Here is an 18667-nt window from a genome sequence, read left to right on the forward strand (position 1 = left end):
GATGACGTCACGGCGCGGCGCCGCGGGAAGGTCACGAGCGGCGCTGGGAAGATGGCGGCGGCGGCCGGCGCCTGCCGGGTGAGTGCGGAGCGGCCTGCGGCAACGCGGCCTGCCCCGGGCCTGCCCCCGGGCCTGCCCCCGCGGCCTGCCCCCGCGCCGGGCTGCTCCCGCGGCGCGCGGGTGCGCCCTGAGGCTGCCGGGCAGGCTCCGGCGTGAGGGGCAGCGCCGGGGCCGGGCGCCGTGGCGGGGCCGGGGCGGCTGCAGCAGCAGAGGCTGCGAGGCGGCGGAGCTCTGCGGAGCTCTGCGGAGCTCTGCGGAGCTCTGCGGCGCCGGAGCCGCTGCGCCTGCCCTCAGGCCTGCGGGGGGAAGCTGCTCGCCGGTGCCCTGCCTGCCCCCCCGGCTCGGCACAGCCCCGCGCGGCCCGGGAGCGCCCAGGCAGCGCCGCAGCAATGACAGCAGCCCAGCGGGGGGCGCTGGAGGGGACCCCTGCAGCTCCCCCAGCCCAGCCCCTGCCCCTGCAGGGCTCCCCCAGCAGCCTGCCCCGGGGCACAGTGCCCCGGGGGGGTTGGGAGCTCTGCACTCCACAGCCTCTCTGGGCAGCCTGCCCCAGGCTCCAGCAGCCTCACCCCAAAGGAGTTTCTCCTCCTGCTCAGATGCAGCCTCCTGGGCTCCGCTCTGTGCCCCTGCCCCTGGGCAGCAGCAGAACCGTGGGAGAGCAGAGCTGGGAGCTGGCTGAGGGAGCTGTGGGAGGGGGAAAGGCAAAGCTCTGCAGCTGTGCAGGGGTGAGGGATGGGCACTCTGCTGCCAGGACTTGCAGCTTGTCCTCCTTCCTGCTCTGAGGCTTGAGGCAAAACCTCTCTGCCTCTGCCTGCAGGCAGCAGAATGGTGCTGAGCAGGGTCCTGGCTTCCTTCCCCACCTGGGAGAAAGTTCCCTTTGGGGCCAGCTCTCCTGGGGCAAGCTGCTGACTCTTCTCCCCACTCAGGGCTGGAGTTACTCAGGGTTGGCTTTGCCCCTGCCTGGGGGTTTGGAGGACCTCAGGTTCCTGTGCAGGTTTCACCCCAGTGAGCTGGGAGGTGGCTGTGGAGCAGCTCAGCCACAGGGAGGACACTTCCCCAGGCACCTCCAGGGCTGCTCAGGATGTGTGCCCAGCCTGCTGGCTTCTCTCCTTTCTGCTCTCCAAGGCCCCTCTGCTGTCCTGTGCTCACCTGACCTTCCCTTTGCCTTGCAGAAATGTCTCATCACTGGCATCTGGCTGATCTCCAGGAGGTACCCAGCTCCTTCCCTGCCCTGGGGCACAGTGTATGGAGTCAGCAGGCCTGGGCTGCAGCTCCAGCAGGTTGGTGAATGGCTCAGAGGTTTGATTCCAGGCTGCCCATGAGAGCAGATCTGCTGGGGGGGGGGAGGGGGTGGCTTTGAGAAGCTCCTTCTGGGGTGAAAGCTTCCACTGCTGACCACAGAGCTGAGCCCTGCTGAGGTGGGGGTGGCCTTCTGGGCAGCAGCTGAGGGACCTGGGCCTGCTCAGCCTGAAGGGAAGGAGGCTGAGGAGAGACCTCACTGCTCTGTCCAGCTCCATGGAAGGAGGTTGGAGCCAGCTGGGGTTGGAGCCAGCTGGGGTTGACCTCTGCTCCCTGGGAACAGGAGATAGGATGAAGGGAAACTGCTTTAGGCTGCCCCAGGGGAGGTCTGGGTTGGACTTGAGAGGAAACTCCTTCCCTGGAAGGGTTCTCACAGCCTGGCCCAGGCTGCCCAGGGGGGAGGGGGCTGAATCCCCAGCCCTGGAGGGGTCTCAGGGCTGTGGTGCTGAGGGCCAGGGCTCAGCCCCAGCCTTGGCAGACACTTGGCTGCTCTGAGGGGCAGCTGCTGCTCTTGGGAGGCTCTCTGGAGAGCTTCCACCACAGCTTCAATACTTCAGGAGTGCTCTGAGGGGAGGAAATGAAGCCCTCATCATCCTCCTCCTTCTCCTCCTTCTCCTCCTTCTCCTCCTTCTCCTCCTTCTCCTCCTTCTCCTCCTTCTCCTCCTTCTCCTCCTTCTCCTCCTTCTCCTCCTTCTCCTCCTTCTCCTCCTTCTCCTCCTTCTCCTCCTTCTCCTCCTTCTCCTCCTTCTCCTCCTCCTCCTGTGCTGCAGCTGTGCTGCTCCTTCTGCTCCCAGTTCCTGGCTCTTTGCATTCTCCAGCAGCTTGGTGTTGATTTTGTTTCTCTGCAGTCCAGATGCTATGCCTCAGGAGGAAGGAAAGGCTTCATCTCAGGCTTTGTGGAGAACATCAAGCAGGAGCTGGCCAAGAACAAGGAGATGAAGGAAAGCATCAAGAAGTTCCGGGCGGAGGCCAGGAAGCTGGAGGAGTCTGAGGCCCTGCAGGAGGCCAGGAGGAAATATGTGAGTGCTGCTGGGGGGCTGCCCCTGCCTGCCCCCTGCCAGCCCCCTGCCTGCCCCCTCAGCCCCCTGCCTGCCCCCTCAGCCCCCTGCCTGCCCCCTGCCTGCCCCCTGCCTGCCCCCTGCCTGCCCCCTGCCTGCCCCCTCAGCCCCCTGCCAGCCCCCTCAGCCCCCTGCCAGCCCCCTGCCTGCCCCCTGAGCCCCCTGCCTGCCCCCTCAGCCCCCTGCCAGCCCCCTGCCTGCCCCCTGAGCCCCCTGCCTGCCCCCTCAGCCCCCTGCCAGCCCCCTGCCTGCCCCCTGCCAGCCCCCTGCCAGCCCCCTGCCTGCCCCCTGCCAGCCCCCTGCCTGCCCCCTGTCTGCCCCCTCAGCCCCCTGAGCCCCCTGCCTGCCCCCTGCCTGCCCCCTGCCAGCCCCCTGCCTGCCCCCTCAGCCCCCTGCCTGCCCCCTGCCTGCCCCCTGCCTGCCCCCTGCCAGCCCCCTGCCTGCCCCCTGCCAGCCCCCTGTCTGCCCCCTGCCAGCCCCCTGCCAGCCCCCTGCCAGCCCCCTGAGCCCCCTGCCAGCCCCCTGCCTGCCCCCTGCCTGCCCCCTGCCTGCCCCCTGCCAGCCCCCTGCCAGCCCCCTGCCTGCCCCCTCAGCTCACTGGCAGGGGGAAGCCTGCTGCAGCTGACCCCTGTTCAGCTGGGCCAAGGCTGTCCAAGAGCAGCATGGAGCTGCTGGAGGGGGTCCAGACCAGGCCACCAAACTGATCAGAGAGGAGGAGAACCTCCACAGTGGGGACAGGCTGGGAGGGTTGGGGTGGCTCAGCCTGGAGAAGGCTCCAGGGAGACCTTAGGGCAGCCTTCAAGTGCCTGAAGGGGCTGCAGGAGAGCTGGGGAGGGACTTGTGACAAGGGCTGGGGGTGAGAGGAGCTGGGGCAGGGGCTTGGAGCTGGCAGGGGGCAGGGGCTTGGAGCTGGCAGGGGGCAGGGGCTTGGAGCTGGCAGGGGGCAGGGGCTTGGAGCTGGCAGGGGGCAGTGGCTTGGAGCTGGCAGGGGGCAGGGGCTTGGGGCTGGCAGGGGGCAGGGGCTTGGAGCTGGCAGGGGGCAGGGGCTTGGAGCTGGCAGGGGGCAGGGGCTTGGAGCTGGCAGGGGGCAGGGGCTTGGAGCTGGCAGGGGGCAGTGGCTTGGAGCTGGCAGGGGGCAGGGGCTTGGGGCTGGCAGGGGGCAGGGGCTTGGGGCTGGCAGGGGGCAGGGGCTTGGGGCTGGCAGGGGGCAGGGGCTTGGGGCTGGCAGGGGGCAGTGGCTTGGAGCTGGCAGGGGGCAGGGGCTTGGGGCTGGCAGGGGGCAGGGGCTTGGAGCTGGCAGGGGGCAGGGGCTTGGGGCTGGCAGGGGGCAGGGGCTTGGGGCTGGCAGGGGGCAGGGGCTTGGGGCTGGCAGGGGGCAGGGGCTTGGGGCTGGCAGGGGGCAGGGGCTTGGGGCTGGCAGGGGGCAGGGGCTTGGGGCTGGCAGGGGGCAGGGGCTTGGGGCTGGCAGGGGGCAGGGGCTTGGGGCTGGCAGGGGGCAGGGGCTTGGAGCTGGCAGGGGGCAGGCTGAGCCTGGGGAGCAGGAAGAGATTTCTTCTTTTTCCTTCCCACAGAAAAGCATCGAGTCTGAAACAGTGAAAACCTCAGAGGTGATCAAGAAGAAGCTGGAAGAAATCACTGGCACAGTGAAGGAGGTAAAGGGCAGCTGTGGGAGGAGCTGGCCCTGGGAGGCTGTGCTGGGAGGCTCAGCTGGGAGGCTCTCCTGGGAGGCTCTCTCTTGCTGCCAGAAGGTGGCACCAGGCTGGAAGGGTTGCAGGACCCCAGGCTGGAAGGGTTGCAGGACCCCAGGCTGGAAGGGTTGCAGGACCCCAGGCTTGGAAGGGACCTCTGGAGCTCCTCCAGTCCAATCCCCCTGCTGAAGCAGGGCCCCCACAGGAGCTTGCCCAGAGGGGGCTGCTGGTGCCCCCCTGCCAGCCCCCCCAGCCCCTGAGCCATTAACCCAGCAGGGAGGGAAGCTTGCTGCTTGCTCTCCTCTGCAGCAGCTGGCAGCTGGGAGGTTCCTCCTGCAGCTCCTGCAGCATTCCAAGGCTCTCCTCAGCATCCCTGGAGCTCCCCTGGGCTCTGCAGGGGCTGCCTGGCCCTCCTCAGCTGGGGAGCCCAGCACTGCAGATGTGACCTCCCCAGGGCAGAGCAGAGAGGGAGGGAAACCTTTCTTGTCCTGCTGGCCTCCCTCTGCAGGCCCCCAGGAGCCCCTTGGCCCTCAGGGCACTCTGCTGGCTCCTGGGCACCTTCCTGCCCCCAGCACCTCCAAGTCCTTCTCCATGCAGCTGCAGCTCTCCTGCTGCAGGGGATTCCTCCTGCCCAGGGGCAGCAGCCTGCACTTGGCCTGCTTGGACCTCCTGAGGCAGCTCTGGGTGGCCAGGAGTGATCCCAGGAGGGTTTTGTACCTCCTGAGGCAGCTCTGGGTGGCCAGGAGAGATCCCAGGAGGGTTTTGCACCCCCTGAGGCAGCTCTGGGTGGCCAGGAGAGATCCCAGGAGGGTTTTGTACCCCCTGAGGCAGCTCTGGGTGGCCAGGAGTGATCCCAGGAGGGTTTTGCACCCCCTGAGGCAGCTCTGGGTGGCCAGGAGTGATCCCAGGAGGGTTTTGCACCCCCTGAGGCAGCTCTGGGTGGCCAGGAGAGATCCCAGGAGGGTTTTGCACCCCCTGAGGCAGCTCTGGGTGGCCAGGAGTGATCCCAGGAGGGTTTTGCACCCCCTGAGGCAGCTCTGGGTGGCCAGCAGTGATCTCCAGGGGAGGGTTGGAGACCTCTGAGTGCCAGGCTGCAGGGCCCTGCTGAGCATCCCCTGTGCAGGGCAGCTGTGGTCACCTCAGCTCTGGGCAGCCCTGCTGGGTGTGCCTGAGGGGCCCTTCAGCAGCAGCAGCAGGAGGGCAGGCTGTTGTAGGCCCCCTCTGGGGGTGGCCTCAGGGAGCTTTGCTCTGCTCTGGTTCCTGCTGCAGAGCCTGGATGAAGTCAGCAGGAGCGACCTGGGCCGGAAGATCAAGGAGGGGGTGGAGGAGGCAGCAAAGACAGCAAAGCAGTCTGCAGAGTCTGTGAGCAAGGGAGGGGAGAAGCTGGGCAGGACAGCAGCCTTCAAAGCTCTCTCTCAGGTACCTGAGGCCTGCCCCTGCGCTGGGCACAGCTCCTGGCAGGCAGAGCTGCAGGGGATGGGTTGGGATGGGATGGGATGGGTTGGGATGGGATGGGATGGGATGGGATGGGATGGATGGGATGGGATGGGATGGGTTGGGATGGGATGGGATGGGATGGGATGGGATGGGATGGATGGGATGGGTTGGGATGGGTTGGGATGGGATGGGTTGGGATGGGATGGGTTGGGATGGGATGGGATGGGATGGGTTGGGATGGGATGGGTTGGGATGGGATGGGTTGGGATGGGATGGGATGGGTTGGGATGGGTTGGGATGGGATGGTTGGGATGGGTTGGGATGGGATGGTTGGGATGGGTTGGGATGGGATGGTTGGGATGGGATGGTTGGGATGGGATGGATGGGTTGGGATGGGTTGGGTTGGGATGGGATGGTTGGGATGGGATGGATGGGTTGGGATGGGTTGGGATGGGATGGTTGGGATGGGTTGGGATGGGTTGGGATGGGATGGTTGGGATGGGTTGGGATGGGATGGTTGGGATGGGATGGGTTGGGATGGGATGGGATGGATGGGTTGGGATGGGATGGGTTGGGATGGGTTGGGATGGATGGGTTGGGATGGGATGGGATGGTTGGGATGGGATGGATGGGTTGGGATGGGATGGGTTGGGATGGGATGGGATGGATGGGTTGGGATGGGATGGTTGGGATGGGATGGATGGGTTGGGATGGGATGGGTTGGGATGGGTTGGGATGGGATGGGTTGGGTTGGGATGGGTTGGGATGGGATGGGATGGGATGGGATGGGATGGGATGGGATGGTTCTGCAGCAGCCGGGGCTGGGCTCCGGGCTGGGGGTTGGCTTTGGTCAGATCCATTGCCAGGGGCTGCAGAAGGGTGGGGGGGGATGGGGAAAGCTGAGCTGAGTGGGATCTTCTCCTTTGGCAGGGAGTGGAGAGTGTGAAGAAGGAGCTGGATGGAAGTGTCCTGGGGCAGAGTGCTCCTTACCGGCGGCCGCAGCGGCTGCGCAAGAGGACGGAGTACCTGGGGGAGGGCAGCAGGGAGCAGAGGGTCTGGGAGGCCAATGAGTGAGTGTGGGCTCAGCTGGGCTCAGCTGGGCTGCCTCTGCCTCTGCCTCTGCTCTGGGGAGCAGCTCAGTCACAAGGCTGGGGGGGTTGAAAGGCAACTGCTGGAGGGAGGCTGTGGGGAGAGGGAGGATGCCCCTGGGGCCCAGAGGGAAGCCTTGGCCTGGGTGGGATGGAGCTGAGGCTGCTGGGAGGGAAAGTGCCCTTGGCTCAGCCCCTGGGGACATGGCACCAGCTCCTGGGGACAACCCCAGCCCCTGGGGCCATCCCCTCAGCCCCTGGGGCCATCCCCTCAGCCCCTGGGGCCATCCCCTCAGCCCCTGGGGCCATCCCCTCAGCTCCTGGGCACATCCCCTCAGCCCCTGGGGCCATCCCCTCAGCCAGCAGGGACAGCAGCTCCTCAGGTGGCCTCCTGCCTTGCCCATGGGCTGTGCTCTCCTCTGGCTGCCAGCCCCAGGCAGGGCTCAGGCCCAGGCAGGGCTCAGGCCCAGGCAGGGCTCAGGCTCAGGCAGGGCTCAGCCTCAGGCAGGGCTCAGGCAGGGCTCAGGCTCAGCTCCTTTGCTTTCTCTGCTGCCTCCTGCCCTCAGCCCTCTCCCATTGCTGTGCTGCAGCAGCCTCTGGCCCTGCCTGGGAGGCTGCTCAGGGTGTCCCTGTCCCTCCCTCATGCTTCCCTCCCCTGTGCTGTGCCTTGCAGGGAGGCCCTGGGGGTGGTGCTGCACAAGGACTCGAAGTGGTATCAGCAGTGGAAGGATTTCAAGGACAACAACGTGGTCATCAACAGTGAGTGTGGCACAGGCAGGGCAGCAGCACAGCACAGCACTGCCCCTGCCCTGCCCCTGCCCCTGCCCTGCTCCTGCCCTGCCCCTGCCCTGCCCCTGCTCCTGCCCTGCCCCTGCCCCTGCCCCTGCCCTGCCCCTGCCCCTGCCCCTGCCCCTGCCCTGCCCCTGCCCCTGCTCCTGCCCCTGCCCCTGCCCCTGCCCTGCCCCTGCCCCTGCCCCTGCCCCTGCCCTGCCCCTGCCCCTGCTCCTGCCCCTGCCCCTGCCCCTGCTCCTGCCCCTGCCCCTGCCCCTGCCCTGCTCCTGCCCTGCCCCTGCCCTGCCCCTGCTCCTGCCCTGCCCCTGCCCCTGCCCCTGCCCTGCCCCTGCTCCTGCCCCTGCTCCTGCCCCTGCCCTGCCCCTGCTCCTGCCCCAGCTCCTGCCCCAGCTCCTGCCCCAGCCCCTGCCCCTGCCCCTGCCCCTGCCCCTGCCCTGCCCCTGCCCTGCCCCTGCCCTGCCCCTGCCCTGCCCCAGCTCCTGCCCCAGCTCCTGCCCCTGCCCCTGCCCTGCCCTGCCCTGCTGGATCTCACCTCAGCATGAGGCAAATGGAGCTGCTGGAGATGCTCAGAGGGCTGCAGAGCCTCTGTGGGGCCAGGCTGGGAGAGCTGGGGCTGGGCAGCCTGGAGAAGGCTCCAGGGAGGCCTCAGAGCAGCTTCCAGGAGATTCTTTAGAGTGAGGGTGGGGAGAGACTGGCACAGGGTTGGGGGTTAAGGGTTGGGAGTTAGGGGCAGGAGTGAGGTTAGAGTTAGGGGTGAGGGTTGAAGGATGAGAGAGCATCCTCCTGGTGCCAGGGAGCCTCAGGGAGCCCCAGGGAGCATCCTCCTGGTGCCAGGGAGCCTCAGGGAGCAGCCTCCTGGTGCCAGGGAGCCCCAGGGAGCCCCAGGGAGCAGCCTCCTGGTGCCAGGGAGCCCCAGGGAGCCCCAGGGAGCATCCTCCTGGTGCCAGGGAGCCTCAGGGAGCAGCCTCCTGGTGCCAGGGAGCCTCAGGGAGCCCCAGGGAGCATCCTCCTGGTGCCTGGGAGCCCCAGGGAGCATCCTCCTGGTGCCTGGGAGCCCCAGGGAGCAGCCTCCTGGTGCCTGGGAGCCTCAGGGAGCAGCCTCCTGGTGCCTGGGAGCCCCAGGGAGCATCCTCCTGGTGCCTGGGAGCCCCAGGGAGCAGCCTCCTGGTGCCTGGGAGCCTCAGGGAGCAGCCTCCTGGTGCCAGGGAGCCCCAGGGAGCCCCAGGGAGCAGCCTCCTGGCGGCAGTAGCTGCCGAGGAGCCCGCAGGGGGCTGGGGCAGGGGAGCCGCCGGCTGCGGGAGCTGAAGCCCGTGGGATGCAGAGGCAGGGAGGGGGCAGCCGGGCCCGGGGCAGCGCCCCCTGCAGGCCGCGGCGGGAGGGCCCTGCCGGCTCACAGCTGCTCTGCCTGCAGGGTTCTTCGAGATGAAGATGAAGTACGACGAGAGCGACAACGCCCTGATCCGCGCCTCCCGCGCCCTCACCGACAGGGTCACCGACCTGCTAGGCAAGGCAGCTCCTGCCCTGCTGCTGCTCCCCTGCTGCCCTGCTGCTGCCCTGCTGCTGCCCTGCTCTGCTGCTGCTGCTCCTGCCCTGCTGCTCCCCTGCTGCTGCCCTGCTCTGCTGCTGCTGCCCTGCTCCTGCCCTGCTGCTGCTGCTCCTGCCCTGCTGCTGCCCTGCTGCTGCCCTGCTGCTGCTGCTCCTGCCCTGCTCTGCTGCTGCTGCCCTGCTGCTGCCCTGCTGCTGCCCTGCTGCTGCCCTGCTGCTCTGCTGCTGCTGCCCTGCTGCTGCCCTGCTGCTGCTCCTGCCCTGCTGCTGCCCTGCTGCTGCTCCTGCCCTGCTGCTGCTCCTGCCCTGCTGCTGCCCTGCTGCTGCTCCTGCCCTGCTGCTCTGCTGCTGCTGCCCTGCTGCTGCTCCTGCCCTGCTGCTCCCCTGCTGCTCCTGCCCTGCTGCTCCCCTGCTGCTGCCCTGCTGCTGCTCCTGCCCTGCTGCTGCCCTGCTGCTGCCCTGCTCCTGCCCTGCCCTGCTGCTGCCCTGCTCTGCTGCTGCTCCTGCCCTGCTGCTGCCCTGCTGCTGCCCTGCCCTGCTGCTGCCCTGCTCTGCTGCTGCCCTGCTGCTGCCCTGCTCTGCTGCTGCCCTGCTGCTGCCCTGCTCTGCTGCTGCCCTGCTGCTGCCCTGCTGCTGCTCCTGCCCTGCTGCTGCTGCTCCCCTGCTGCTGCCCTGCTGCTGCCCTGCTGCTGCTCCTGCCCTGCTGCTGCTGCTCCCCTGCTGCTGCCCTGCTGCTGCTGCTCCCCTGCTGCTCCCCTGCTGCTGCCCTGCTGCTGCCCTGCTGCTGCCCTGCTCTGCTGCTGCTGCTGCCCTGCTGCTGCCCTGCTGCTGCCCTGCTCTGCTGCTGCTGCTCCCCTGCTGCTCCCCTGCTGCTGCCCTGCTGCTGCCCTGCTGCTGCCCTGCTCTGCTGCTGCTGCTCCCCTGCTGCTGCCCTGCTCCTGCTCTGCTGCTGCTCCCCTGCTGCTGCCCTGCTGCTGCTGCTCCCCTGCTGCTCCCCTGCTGCTGCCCTGCTGCTCCCCTGCTGCTGCCCTGCTGCTCCCCTGCTGCTGCCCTGCTCTGCTGCTGCTGCCCTGCTGCTGCCCTGCTCCTGCCCTGCTCCTCCTGCCCTGCTCCTCCTGCCCTGCTGCTGCCCTGCTGCTGCTCCTCCCCTCCGCTCTTCCCCTCCTCTCCTCCCCTCTGCTCCTGCTGGCTGTTGCTGCCTGCAGTGGCAGCAGCCCTGACTGGGCTGTCCCCCAGGGGGGTTGTTCTCCAAGACAGAGATGTCTGAGGTGCTGACAGAGATCCTGAGGGTGGATCCCTCCTTCGACAGGGATCGCTTCCTGCGGCAGTGCCAGAGGGACATCATCCCCAACGTGCTGGAGGTGAGCAGGCAGCAGCCAGCCCCTGGGGAGGGGAGGGGAGGGGAGGTTCCTCTGCCTCCAGCTCTGCAGCCAGCCTGAGCTCACCTTGCCAAGGGGAGGCTGGCTCCCAGCTGACCCTGCAGCTGCAAACCTTCCCTCCCAGCAGGCAGGCCAAGGCTCCTGGGGGAGCAGGCAGCCAACCACCCCCTGCCATGGCCTCCATGGGGCCAGGCTGGGAGAGCTGGGGCTGGGCAGCCTGCAGAAGGCTCCAGGGAGAGCTCAGAGCTGCCTGCCAGCACCTGAAGGGCTGCAGAGGAGCTGGGGAGGGACCTGGGACAAGGGCTGGGGGTGCCAGGGTGAGGGACAATGGCTTGGAGCTGGGAGAGAGGAGACTGAGAGTGGAGAGGAGGAAGAAACTCTTGAGAGTGAGGCTGGGGAGGCTCTGGCCCAGGCTGCCCAGGGAGGCTGTGGCTGCCTCCTGCCTGGAGGTGCTCAGGGCCAGGCTGGGTGAGGCCTGCAGCAGCTGAGCCCAGCTGGGTCAGGAGGGGTCAGCTCTGTGCCCTTTCTCTCCTCCAGGCTCTGATTGCTGGGGAGCTGGAGATCCTCAAGGACTGGTGCTATGAAGCAGTGAGTGGGGGGGCTGGGGGGGTGGGGAGCTGCTGGGGAGCTGCTGGGGGGCTGGGGAGTGGCTGGGGGGCTGGGGAGTGGCTGGGGAGCTGCTGGGGAGCAGCTGGGGGGGGTGGGGAGCTGCTGGGGGGCTGGGGAGTGGCTGGGGGGCTGGGGAGTGGCTGGGGAGCTGCTGGGGAGCAGCTGGGGGGGGTGGGGAGCTGCTGGGGCGCTGGGGAGTGGCTGGGGAGCTGCTGGGGAGCTGGGGAGCTGCTGGGGAGCTGCTGGGGAGCTGCTGGGGAGCTGCTGGGGGGCTGGGGAGTGGCTGGGGAGCTGCTGGGGGGCTGGGGAGTGGCTGGGGAGCTGCTGGGGAGCTGGGGAGCTGCTGGGGGGCTGGGGAGTGGCTGGGGGTCTGGGGAGCTGCTGGGGGACTGGGGAGCTGCTGGGGGTCTGGGGAGCTGCTGGGGAGCTGCTGGGGAGCTGCTGAGGAGCTGCTGGGGGACTGGGGAGCTGCTGGGGAGCTGCTGGGGGGGGCTGGGGAGCTGCTAGGGGGCTGGGGAGCTGCTGGGGAGCTGCTGGGGGGCTGGGGGGACTGGGGAGCTCCCAAAGGCTGGGGAGGGCAGCAGCAGCTCCAGCTGGCTCTGGAGAGCAGAAAGCAAACCCTGCTAAGCCTCTGCTGGCAAATGGAGCTGCTGAGGCACAGCAGCAGGGTGAAGGCAGGGAGGAGCTGGGAGCCCTGTGGGGTGGAGCCAGCAGGTCAAGGCTCCAGGGCAGCAGCAGAGCCCAGAGTGCCAGCCTGGAGCTCCCCCAGCCCAGCCCCTGCCCCACAGGGCTCCCCCAGCAGCCTGCCCAGGGGCACAGTGCCCAGGGGGGGTTGGGAGCTCTGCACAGACTCCAAACCTCTCTGGGCAGCCTGCCCCAGGCCCCAGCAGCCTCACACCAAAGCTTCCTCCTGCTCAGGTGGAGCCTCCTGGGCCCCACTTGGTGCCCCCTGCCCTGCCCCTGAGCAGGGCCTGGCCTCAGCTCTGCCTCTCTTCCCCTTCCCTTTCCTGCTGGCTGTCCCTGGGCAGCCCAAGGCCTTCCCCTTGGTTTTGTTGCCTTGGTGACAGCAAACCCAGACCTGTGCCCCCCTGCTGCTCCCTGCAGACCTACAGCCAGCTGGCTCACCCAATCCAGCAGGCCAAGGCCCTGGGGCTGCAGTTCCACTCCAGGATCCTGGACATTGACAACCTGGATGTGAGTCCTCCCCTGGGAGGGCTCTGGGTGGGGAGGGACCCCCAGAGGCCACCCAGCCCCTGCCCCCTGCAGCCAGCAGGGAGGGGCTTGGGGCCTTCACCCCTGGGGTGTTCAGGGTGGGGCTCCAGAGGGCTCCAGCTGGGTGCAGGGGGCTTGGGCTGGGTGACCCTTGGAGGTCCCAACCCAACCCCCTCTGGGATCTGCAGCCAGAGCAGGGTGCTCAGGGCTGGGGAGGGGCTGGGGAGGGGCTGGGGAGGACCTGGGGAGGGGTTGGGGAGGACCTGGGGAGGGGTTTGGGGAGGGGCTGGGGAGGGGCTGGGGAGGTGGTTGGGGAGAGGCTGGGGAGGGGTTTTGGGGAGGGGCTGGGGTTGGGGAGGGGTTTGGGGAGGGGCTGGGGAGAGGCTGGGGAGGGGCTGGGGCTGGGGAGGGGGTTGGGGAGAGGGCTGGGGAGGGGCTGGGGAGGGGGGAGGGGGAGAGGCTGGGGAGGGGCTGGGGAGGGGGTTGCTCTCTCAGGCCCTGTGAGGTGTGGGGTCCTTGCTCTGCTCCTCCCTGGAGCTGTGCTGACTGCAGCCTCCTCCTCCTGCAGCTGGCCATGGGGAAGATGATGGAGCAGGGCCCAGTGCTGATCATCACCTTCCAGGCCCAGGTGGTGATGGTGATCAGGAACCAGAGTGGGGAGGTGGTGGAAGGAGATCCTGTGAGTGCTGCTGGCTGTGGTTTGTGCCCCCCAGGGCAGGGCAGGGCAGGGCAGGGCTCAGCCTCTGAGCTCCAGGCAGCAGTTCCCAGAGCCACTTGTGCTAAATGCTGGAGGCCACCCAGGCTGCTCCTGCAGCTGGGAGCCTGCAGCTGGGAGCCTGCAGCTGGAGCCTGCAGCTGGAGCCTGCAGCTGGGAGTCTGCAGCTGGAGCCTGCAGCTGGAGCCTGCAGCTGGGAGTCTGCAGCTGGAGCCTGCAGCTGGGAGCCTGCAGCTGGAGCCTGCAGCTGGAGCCTGCAGCTGAGAGCCTGCAGCTGGAGCCTGCAGCTGGAGCCTGCAGCTGGGAGCCTGCAGCTGGAGCCTGCAGCTGGGAGCCTGCAGCTGGGAGCCTAGCTGGAGCCTGCAGCTGGGAGCCTGCAGCTGGAGCCTGCAGCTGGAGCCTGCAGCTGGAGCCTGCAGCTGGGAGCCTGCAGCTGGAGCCTGCAGCTGGAGCCTGCAGCTGGGAGCCTGCAGCTGGAGCCTGCAGCTGGGAGCCTGCAGCTGGGAGCCTGCAGCTGGGAGCCTGCAGCTGGGAGCCTCTGGGTGCTGAGGACCTCTGCCAGGGGCTGCTCTGAGCAGCAGATCCCTGGGTGTCCTTCCCTGTGATCCCAGGCTGCCCCTCCCCAGGCCCAGCCACAGGAGGCCCTTGAACCCCTGGCAGCTGAGCACCTCTGGGGCTGGGCACCTCAGGCATGGGCTGCTCTGAGCTGCAGGTCTCTGTTTGTCCTTCCCTGTGGCTCAGCTCTGGGCACAAGGAGCCCAACCTGAGGCAGTGATCCCAGGCTGCCCCTCTGCAGGCCCAGAGGCTCTCTCCCCAGGGCTGAGGGCCCAGCAGTCTGTGCTGGCAGGTTGGGGTCCTCCTCACCCAGGCAGCCCCAGCTGAGGCAGCCTGATGCTGGCTGTGGGGAGGGGAGGGGAGGGGAGGGGAGGGGAGGGGAGGGGAGGGGAGGGGAGGGGAGGGGGAGGGGAGGGGGGGGAGCTGCCTGGAGCTGCCTGGAGCTGCCTGGAGCTGGCCCCTGCTGGCAGCTTTGCCTTTGGGCTGGGCAGAGGCATTGGGGAGCTCTTGGCAGCTCTGCTCTGGGGCCCAGCTTGGAAGCCTGCGGGGGGGGGGGGGGAAGCAAAGGCAGCCCCAGGCCTGGTGGCAGCGCTGGAGCCCCTCTGGAGCTGAGTTACAGCCTGGCAGGGGGGCTGCAGGGGAGGCCCAGCTGATGGGGGGGGCCTGGCTCCCAGGGGCTGCACTCCCAGAGCCAGACATTGATGTGGTAATTGGTGAGCAGGACATCAAAGTGTTTGCTGCCTCTGGAGCAGCCATGGATCAGGGGGGGGAAGGAGAATCCCCCAGGGGAAAGCAAACCTCAGCTTTAATCCAGGGGCAGAGGCAGGCTGGGGGCTGGGCTGGGCTGTGCCCTGCTGCAGTGGTTAATGATGTGCCAGGCAGAAGGAGCCTCAAACCCTGCCCTGATGGAGCCCTGCAGGCTGGAAGAGGCCTCTGCAGCTCAGCCCAGGCCCAAGCATTAGCCCAGCAGTGAGGCTGCAGCACTGCCCTGGGCAGCCTGGGCCAGGCCTGGGCAGCCCTCAGGGGAAGAAATTGTTCCTCAGGACCAAGCTGAACCTCCCCTGGGGCAGCCTGAGGCCATTGCCTCTTGTCCTGGCCCTGGGGAGCAGAGCCCAACCCCCCCTGGCTGCAGCCTCCTCTCAGGGAGCTGCAGAGGCAATGAGCTCTCCCTCAGCCTCCTCTCCAGGCCCAACACCCCCAGCCCCCCAGCTGCTCCCCAGCCCTGCCCTCCAGCCCCTTCCCCAGCTCCTTTGCCCTCCTCTGGCTGCTGCCTCCTCTCAGGGAGCTGCAGAGGACCACAGGTCAAGGTCTGTCCCCCAGAGACCCCTGGGAAGCCTTCTGCTGGCTCTGGCGCCCAGAGCTTTCTCTCTCCCTGTCTGTGCTGAGCCCCCAGCCCCCAGCCCAGCAGCTGCTGCTGGAGCTCTCTGCCTGGGAGCCAGCCTGGGCAGTGCCTGGGGGGGGCAGGTGCCCCTGGCCTGGCAGGAGGTGAGGGCCTGGGCCAGGGGCCAGGCTCTGACAGCAGCTTCCTCCCCAGGACAAGGTGCTGAGGATGCTCTATGTGTGGGCACTCTGCAGGGACCAGCAGGAGCTCAACCCCTATGCTGCCTGGAGGCTCCTGGACATTTCCTCCTCCAGCACTGAGCAGGTGCTCTGAGTGCCCCCAGGGCCTTCCTGCAGCCCTTTGGCCACCTTGCACCTCTGGACTGGCACCACCCTGCTGGCCTGTGGGGGCAGGAGGCCTCACCACACCACTCTGAGCTGCCTGCCCTCTGCCTCAGCCCTGCTCTGCCCTGGCACCCCAGGGCTGGCTGCTGGGGGCCAGCTGGGGTGCTCTGAGCCCCCAGCTCTTGCCTCCTCCTTTGCTTCTGCCTGAAGGAGGCTGCTTGGCTGCTGGCTGCTCCCCAGGGCTGCCAGGGGGAGAGCTGAGGTGTGCCAGCTCCAGCTGCCAGCCTCCTCCATCCTTTGGTAGCCTCCAGCCAGCCCTGAGCAGAGCCTGGAGGTGCTGTGGGGGCACAGTGGTGTTAGCTGCACCTCTGGGGCCACAGCAAGGAGCCTCTGGCACTTCCCCAGCTCTTGGCCCCTGGCTCTGGGGTGCTCAGGAGCTGCTGGCACCCCCAGGCAGCTGCTGGAGCTTGGCTGCAGGCCTGGAGGTTGCTGCCCAGGGAGATCCAAGCCCAGCCCTTGGGGGGGTGGGCACACTGCTGCTGCCTGGGGGGGTCCTGCCCATGGCCAGCTGCTCCCTGCCGGTGGGATCTCTGCAGGGGAGGGGGAGCTGGGCTGGGCCTGGCCTGGAGGGGGCACAGAGGGGGTGGGCAGGGGGCAGGGGCAGGGCTGGAGCAGCAGAGGAGTCAGGGAAGAGCAGCCCCAGGGAGAGAGCAGCTGCAGCTCACCCTGGGGAGCCCCAGGCCCAGCCTGGCTCTCAGCTCCTGGGGCCCTGAGCTTCAGGAGGGCACAGAGCAGGCCCAGGGCCTCCAGGCAGCACTGCAGGGAGCTGCAGGCTGAGCTCCTGGCCCCTGGGCTGCTGCCTGAGGCTGTGCTTGGCAGCTGTGGCCTGGGGGCAGTCATCAGCTCCTGATGCAGGGTGGGGTGGGGAGGGCAGGGGGCACAGGGGGGAAGGAGAGGACTCCTCTGCTCTGCTCTGCTCTGCTCCAGGCAGGGCACTGCCTTCCTGGGGTGATTAAAGACTTGGATTGCCAGCTCTTGTTCTCCTCTGTGTCCTGAGCCCTTCCCCTGGGGGGGACCCACAGCCCTGGCTGAGACCTTTGGGGGCCTGAGGGGTGGTGAGGGAAGCAAATCCCTCCCCAGGAGATGAGACACGAGAGGGGAGGCCTCAGCCTGCCCCTGGGGAGGCTCAGTCTGCCCCTGGGAGGCCTCAGTCTGCCCCTGGGGAGGCCTCAGTCTGCCCCTGGGAGGCCTCAGTCTGCCCCTGGGGAGGCTCAGTCTGCCCCTGGGGAGGCTCAGTCTGCCCCTGGGGAGGCCTCAGTCTGCCCCTGGGGAGGCTCAGGGTGGCCATGGGGAACAATTCCTTCCCAGCAAGGGTGCTCAGGCTCTGGCTCAGGCTCTGGCTCTGGCTCTGGCCCAGGCTGCCCAGGGAGGTGATGGAGTCTCCATCTCTGGAGGGGGTCACCAGAGGTACAACCCAACCCCACCAAGGCTGGTGCTGAGCCCTGGCCCTCAGCACCACATCTCCACAGCTCTGGAACCCCTCCAGGCATGGAGGCTGCACCCCTGCCCTGGGCAGCCTGGGCCAGGCCTGGGCAGCCCTCAGGGGAAGAAATTGTTCCTCTGGGGCAACCCAAACCTCCCCTGGGGCAGCCTGAGGCCATTGCCTCTTGTCCTGGCCCTGGGGAGCAGAGCCCAACCCCCCCTGGCTGCAGCCTCCTCTCAGGGAGCTGCAGAGGGCAATGAGCTCTCCCTCAGCCCCACAGCTCCCTCAGCCCCACAGCTCCCTCTGCCCCACATCTCCCTCAGCCCCACAGCTCCCTCTGCCCCAGAGCCCCCTCAGCCCCACAGCCCCCTCAGCCCCACAGCTCCCTCAGCCCCACAGCTCCCACAGCCCCACAGCTCCCTCTGCCCCAGAGCCCCCACAGCTCCCTCAGCCCCACAGCTCCCTCTGCCCCACAGCTCCCTCAGCCCCACAGCTCCCTCAGCCCCACAGCTCCCTCTGCCCCACAGCTCCCTCAGCCCCACAGCTCCCTCTGCCCTCCAGCCCCTTCCCCAGCTCCTTTGCCCTTCTCTGGCCCTGCTGCAGCCTCTCAAGGTGCTTCCTGGGGTAAGGAGCCCAACCTGTCCCTGTGCTGGGGCCAGGGGCTCACTGCCTGCCCAGCCTGGTGGCCTCCTGGCCCTGGCAGCCTCCCCAGCCCCAGAGCTGCTGTGCAGGAGCAGTGCAGAGCTTCCCCCTGCTGCCTCCCAGCTGCCTGCCTGGGAGCTGCTGTGCTGATGGACTCAGCCTGGGAATTGGCTTTCCTGCCCCTGGCTGCAAGCAGCCAGCTCCTGGGAGCTGCTGGGAGGGTGAGGGGAGGCTGCTGCTGGCTCTGCCCCTGGCAGGAGCACTTCAGAGCCCTTCAGAGGCCTGCAGTGGGCTGTGAAGGTTCTGCAGCACTGAGCTCCAGCAGCAGCACAGGGCCTGGGCTTAGCTGGCAGCCCCTGGGGCTGTGCAGAGGCCTTGGTGCTGCCTGCAGATCCCCTGCAGCACTGCCCCGGGGCTGGGGCCAGCTCCAGAGGAGCTGCTGGGGCAGGGCCAGGGAGGGGAGCAGGGGGCTGAGGGCCCAGGCTGGGAGGCTTGGGGGGTTCAGCATGGGGACAGGCCAAGGCTGGGGATGGGTTGGAGCTCAGAGGGAGGTTCAGAGCAGAGGGAAGGGAGAAATGTCTGACTCTGAGGGTGGGGAGAGCCTGGCCCAGGCTGCCAGAGGGCTTGGAGCTGCCCCAGGGCTGGCAGCACCCAGGGGAGGTTGGTTGGCTGTGAGCAGCCTGCTCTGGCTGGGGGTCAGCAGAGTCAGGGAGGGGTTGAGAGCTGTGGCCATGGTCTGGGGGCCAGGCTGGTGCTGAGCTGCTGCTTGGACTGGGTGAGCCCAGAGGGCTTCTGCAAGCCAGCAGGGGGTTGGGCTGGGTGCACCTTCCCCCCCAGCCCAGCCCCTGCCATGCTTCCATGAGGGCCTTGGCTTCCTCTTCCCAGCTCTGGTTGCTCTGAGCCTTGCTCAGAGGCTCAGGCAGTGAGGAGTTTCCCCTTGGCTGGCTCCTGCAGGCACATTTCCCCCCCTTGCAGTGCCAGCTGTGCTGGAGCTGCTCCTTGCTGCTCCTCCAGCTTGAGGAGCTGGAGGGAGCTCAGTAGCTGCCTGAAGCCTCTGTCCTCAGCTGCTGTTTCTGTGCTGTGGGGAAGTGGAGCTGGGGGAGACAGATTTAGCCCTGGGCACCTTGTGCCAGCAGCTGAGGGAGGGGTGGTGCCAGCAGCTGCTCTCCCCCCTGCCCCTGGGCAGCTGCTGAGCTTGGGAGAGACCTTGCAGACCTCCCAGGCCAAGCCCTCACCCACAGCTCCCAACCCTCCAACCACCTCCCCCAGCTGGGGGGAGGCCACCAAGGCTGGGGGGGAGGCCACCAAGGCTGGGGGGAGGCCAGCAGGGCTGGGGGAGAGGCCAGCAGGGCTGGGGGGAGGCCAGCAGGGCTGGGGGGGAGGCCAGCAGGGCTGGGGGGAGGCCAGCAGGGCTGGGGGGGAGGCCAGCAGGGCTGGGGGGAG

At 68.3% G+C, this 18667-nt stretch overlaps 1 protein-coding gene across 1 annotated transcript; it reads left to right on the plus strand.

Moving 5' to 3' along the window:
* The first annotated feature begins 3 nt into the window (after positions 1-3).
* Positions 4-16020, plus strand: TIMM44 (translocase of inner mitochondrial membrane 44). Its single transcript, XM_068165000.1, has 13 exons — positions 4-78; positions 1230-1337; positions 2205-2375; positions 3986-4066; positions 5372-5521; positions 6470-6609; positions 7301-7386; positions 8831-8923; positions 10201-10325; positions 10881-10931; positions 12057-12146; positions 12733-12843; positions 14969-16020. Exons 1-13 carry the CDS (start codon positions 52-54, stop codon positions 15086-15088), a joined length of 1353 nt encoding a protein of 450 aa, XP_068021101.1. The 5' UTR covers positions 4-51; the 3' UTR covers positions 15089-16020.
* Positions 16021-18667: the final 2647 nt, after the last annotated feature.

This window comes from Melanerpes formicivorus, unplaced genomic scaffold, assembly GCF_026170545.1.
Source record: "Melanerpes formicivorus ecotype bairdi unplaced genomic scaffold, bMelFor1.0.p_v2 SCAF_83, whole genome shotgun sequence".
Classification (NCBI taxonomy): domain Eukaryota; kingdom Metazoa; phylum Chordata; class Aves; order Piciformes; family Picidae; genus Melanerpes; species Melanerpes formicivorus.

Coding starts and splice junctions, on each gene's coding strand:
- TIMM44 (XM_068165000.1), top strand. CDS start 52: ATGGCGGCGGCGGCCGGCGCCTGCCGG. Junction 6,610..7,300: donor AGGGTCTGGGAGGCCAATGA/GTGAGTGTGGGC, acceptor TGTGCCTTGCAG/GGAGGCCCTGGGGGTGGTGC. Junction 12,147..12,732: donor TGGACATTGACAACCTGGAT/GTGAGTCCTCCC, acceptor CTCCTCCTGCAG/CTGGCCATGGGGAAGATGAT.